The 4,730-nt window shown below is 36.0% G+C and overlaps 2 protein-coding genes across 2 annotated transcripts in view; both read right to left on the reverse strand.

Moving 5' to 3' along the window:
• CBG24347 overlaps positions 1–486 on the reverse strand; it is a gene marked incomplete at both ends in the record, with an annotated part of 1,351 nt that extends 865 nt beyond the window's left edge. The window contains one exon of the mRNA XM_002648178.1: positions 414–486. Within this exon, the coding sequence (XP_002648224.1) occupies positions 414–486 (73 nt within the window). The remainder of the gene's footprint in view (positions 1–413) is intronic.
• Positions 487–1,270: 784 nt separating this feature from the next.
• The window catches only part of Cbr-gadr-3, a gene marked incomplete at both ends in the record, with an annotated part of 5,016 nt that continues 1,556 nt past the window's right edge, over positions 1,271–4,730 (reverse strand). The window contains 5 exons of the mRNA XM_045236167.1: positions 1,271–1,661; positions 1,958–2,449; positions 2,496–2,767; positions 3,661–3,814; positions 3,863–4,116. Coding sequence (XP_045091314.1) covers positions 1,271–1,661; positions 1,958–2,449; positions 2,496–2,767; positions 3,661–3,814; positions 3,863–4,116 — 1,563 coding nt within the window. The remainder of the gene's footprint in view (positions 1,662–1,957; positions 2,450–2,495; positions 2,768–3,660; positions 3,815–3,862; positions 4,117–4,730) is intronic.

Here is a 4,730-nt window from a genome sequence, read left to right on the forward strand (position 1 = left end):
CCGCCCCGCGTTACAAGTATGATTGATGTCAAAAAAGAAATTTTGACAAAAAATAAACATTACCGCCTACATTCCATAAGCGAAAGCTTCAAATGACAGTTTTAAGAATTACGAGGATTAATATTTTAATTATATTAAAACTTTTTGAAAAACTACGCATTTTCATAATATTTAAACTTTCACCCATTTTTTTTAAAGTACAGTAATCTGACAGAAAACTGAGATTTTGGAGAATGTAAAAAAATGCAGTAATCATCGGGGGAAAAAACTTTTTGAAGACTCATGGGTAAGACTCATGGGTTTTAGGATACTGTATGTTTTGGTGAAATGAGATAAACGATTTATAATTTATTTCAAGTTATTTCAATACAACATCAAAAAATGTTAAGTCAATCATTTCATTTCTTTCTTACTTTCAGTCTGAACCATCAGAAGTGCTCCAAATGATCCTGTTTCTCCTAGGTCATGATCCAGTTCTTCCTCCATTATATGCTCCACGTTGCAGTTCAGTACTCAGGTACCAAGGCCCAAGGCCCAAGGCCCAAAGCCCGAGGCACAAGGCCCAAGGCCCAAGGCCCAAGGCCCCAGGCCCCTCTCACCTTCTCGGGAGCCCCGAGAAGGAAGAACTGATTCTTCCCTTCGTTTCCCTCTTCCTTTATAGTATTCCTTCTGAGGTCAATGGGTTGTGGGGTTCTACGTCGCTTTTTTCAGTGGAAAAATTTAAAATTTTCTGAAAACCCTCTTTTCCCCCACGTTTAAATAAATGAAAATTGAGTTTTTTTCTTCGGATGTAAGTCCCTTTGACCCTCATTATCTCGTTTCCTGTTTGAGATATCAAAAAATAGTCAACTAATGAAACGTTGCTAATTTTAAGGCAAACATTTTTATTGTTAAATTTTTTCGATATCTTTCACAGAAACTGAAAAAAAAGTTTATCAAATTAACTAGACTTTACGATATAACTTTCAAGTTTGAGCTAAAATTTATCTCGATTCCTGTGAAAGACATCAAAAAGTTGTCAACGGATAAATTGTTTATCATAGTATCAGAAGTGTTTTATTAGTTAACAATTTTTGGATATCTGTTACAGTAACCTGAATAAATTGGCTCAAAATCGAAAGTCGTGTAAAATTTAGTCTATGTGCATGTCATGCAGTAGCTTGATGAAAATAGTGTTTTTTTGAATTATGAGTAAAACAGAAAAAAAATTTTCGTTCGTTTATTAAATGATAACAAATTCAAACAGAAAACAAATATTTATTTTTATCAATTATCTTTTCAAGACCTCCGACCTCAAATCCATCAATGCCTTGTTATCCTTTCTTCGCAACTTTTTCACCGCAGAATTCAATCCACATCTCCTAAACTTTAATTTCGCTTCCTTATCATTCTTTATCATTTCTCTCATTGTCCATAATGCCCATTCAACTGGACCATCGGATTTCGAATTTTCTACAGTATCTTTTAAACTTTCATAGGAGGAACAGAATGAGAATTTGGGAAGTCTTCGTTTGATTCTTCCCGGTAAATTGTTCAAATCTTTGAAGACTTGTTGGATTTGGCCCACGAGCTCTTGATCTTCAAATTCTCCGAGAATCTCCATAAAATAAAATGCAAGCTGCACTCTTTTTATAAGGGTCGAAGATCCTTCCAGAATGTTCCTGTAATTTTTTGAAACTAAAATACAGTTTATATGAAAATCGAACATTGGTTATATATTGAGAACATTGAGAGCTTCAAAATAAGATCAAACACGACTAGGCTCCGCCCACTTTGAATTTCTCTCTTGAAACTCGAAATTTCAAATCGCACCAAATTACGGCGTGCTTTGGCTCATTTTGAAGCTCTCAATGTGTTGAACTCGAAATTTACATTGAACATCAAAAATTCGCAAGTTCTGAACTTCAAAATCAGCTTTAAAGTGGGCGGGCCTAATTTGCAGTATTTTTGAACTCACATCATATTCACTGGATCATTCAACATCCAAGAAACGCGTGGAATTCCTAAAAACATCCTTTTCAAGGCTACGAAGGTCTCAGACGCTGCCTCATTGCCTTCTGTGATCTTCTGAATTGTGTTCAGAGCATTCTCGAGTTCTTTTCGATGTAAAATTTTTTTTGGCGTCGGATAGTATAACCATAAGACAAGTGGCTCCAGGTAATCACTCCTGGGAGCCACTAATTCTAATGGATTGATTCTGGGGGCTAGCATGTTAAGAGCAGGAACGACGTCGACATCCTCTAGTTTAGAGCATCTTACAGCGAATGAGCAAACCTTTGGTACATTCAAATGGGTTAAACTCAAAATTGTTACTTGATTAATGATGTTCCAAACATTCGTAGTGGTCCCACAAATCGATTTATCTTCCAACCACCTGATTCCAGTGTCCATTAGCTGATTAGCAAGCCTAAGAAGATGTTCAGATCCCAGGGAATTCAAATGTTGCTCACTAAAATTATTTTCTTATGTTCTGGAGGAAATTTGAATCAACTTACTCCGCAATAATCTTCAAACACCGAACACCACGAACATAAATTTCTTCAACATCACTGAAAGCTTCGAGTGCTCTACAGACAACACTTAAAAACCCACGGAGAGCTTCCTGGCCCAATTGCTCGGCTTCCTCTTCGTCGAAATCATAAAACATTCTGAACAGAAGATATGAAACCAATATGTCATGTTTCATACGGGTGTAATGTCGCATGCATTTAATGAACGATTGAGGTGTTGCATAGTTGAGTAGCTCGATACCCGGAATTCTAGAATACTCAAGGATTGTTCCTGAAAAAATTCAGAATTTTGTATAAGTTACAGTTACTGATACATATCTCGAAAGCTAAAGTATCTATTATATTAAAAAGCTGTCAACTATAAAAATGTGTAAAATTTTATAACAACATGATTTTTCTAGGCAACCGTATTTAATGGCCCAAAAATGACCAAAAATGCACCTGACAAGTTTTCTCGGTCATTAAAGAATAGTGGCCTAAATTTCGCATGTTGAGTTTTCTAGGTCACCAATTTATATTGCTTATAATTGACCTGATATTCACCTGGTACGATTTCTAGGGCATTTTAACATAGTGGCTTAACTTTCTCGGTATAGTTTTCCTAGGGCGCCGTAATTGATGGTCCAAAAATGACCGTACCTGGTGTGCTTCCTAGGTCATTTACCATGGTGGCCTAACTTTTACTAGTGGGTTTTCATAGGGCACTCTGTTAAATGGCCTAGAAAACACACTACCGGGTCCGGGTCATTTCTAGGTCATCGAAAAAATTTGATGGTCTAAAAAACTCAACTTGCAAAAGTTAGGCATGGTAAATGGCCAAGAGAACACATCAGGTGAATCAAAAAAACCCCAAAAAGTACTATGACATTCCAAAACGCACTGTGCCAAGTTTACTAAGTTTAGTTAGTAAAATTCTGAAAAATTATTATCGAAAAATCAGACAATTGGTCAGAGTGTCTATGAAAAAGTAAAATTTGAAAAATGAAACAGTAATTGTTTAAAATTGCTGTTTGAAATTTCAATTTTGGGATTTCCCGATTCCTGCTGAAAAAGCCATGTCACTATGGTAAATAGCCTAGAAAACGCATTGGGCGAACGTTTCTAGGCCATAAATTTTGGTGGCCTAACTTTCGCAAAACTTACTAATCACTACAACTTGTTTAAGGTTCTTGTGAGTTTTCATCAACATTTCCAGCTTCTCCTTATCGATATCTGTTCCAGCTGCATCGAGGAATCTTAATTCTGGCAGCACTTTTCCACACTGTATAAACTTTTCGATTATATTACCATCGTCTGTAGATTTTCTGAAAAATTCAAAATTGATAAACTTAAATTTTCAAGTAAGTTCTTACAGATCCAGCATTCGTAACTTTTTACACTCGAACAATGGATTCAAAAGTCGCGCTTTCGAGAGTGTACAATTTTTCAAGCTCAAAGTCTCCAGATTTTTCAATTTTGAGAGTCCTTCCAAACTGCCAATATCGGTGGCGAAGAATTCAAGACTTTTCAGACGTGGCAAGCTTCGTCCAAGAATGTTTAGGTCATTTTTGCTGAGTACCAAGTTCCGGAGAATTAGAGTTTCCAGCTTTGGAAGGTTTTCAGAGACCTAAAATAAAGTTTTATACTTTTTTACAAAAATATTTTCCAAAAACGACTAAAAATGGAGTTTCTAAGCCATTCCAACATGATGGCCTAACTTTAGCAAGTTGCGTTTTCTACGCCACCAACTGTAATGGCACAGATATGTCCTAATATTCATTAGATGTGATTTTTATACCATTTTAACAGGATGACCTAGACGCAACTTGCGAAAGATAGGCCATCGAAAATGGCTAAAGTGGCCTAGAAAACTCCACTTGCAAAAATTAGGTCACCATTTTTTAATGTCCTAGAAACTGGCTGAAATTCACTTGATATGTATTCTAGGACAATCACCTCTAATCATGAATTTTATGAAGCAATTCAAACTTTACATTTCAAACAGCAATTTAAAAAAAAATTGCTGTTTCGATTTTCAAATTTTACTCCTCTCATGTGCATCTTGGACTGATGGTGAGATTTTGTATAGAGCTACTAAACTCGGTGCAGAGTGTTATTTCGGAGTATCGTAATGTTTTTTTATGGGTTTTGCGCTTTTTCTAGGTCATTTGAACATGGTGGCCTAACTTTTCCAAGTTGAGTTTTCTAGGTCACCAAAGATAATGACCTAGGAATGACCTG

Source organism: Caenorhabditis briggsae, assembly GCF_000004555.2.
Source record: "Caenorhabditis briggsae complete genome, chrIV, whole genome shotgun sequence".
In the NCBI taxonomy this organism is placed as follows: Eukaryota; Metazoa; Nematoda; class Chromadorea; order Rhabditida; family Rhabditidae; genus Caenorhabditis; species Caenorhabditis briggsae.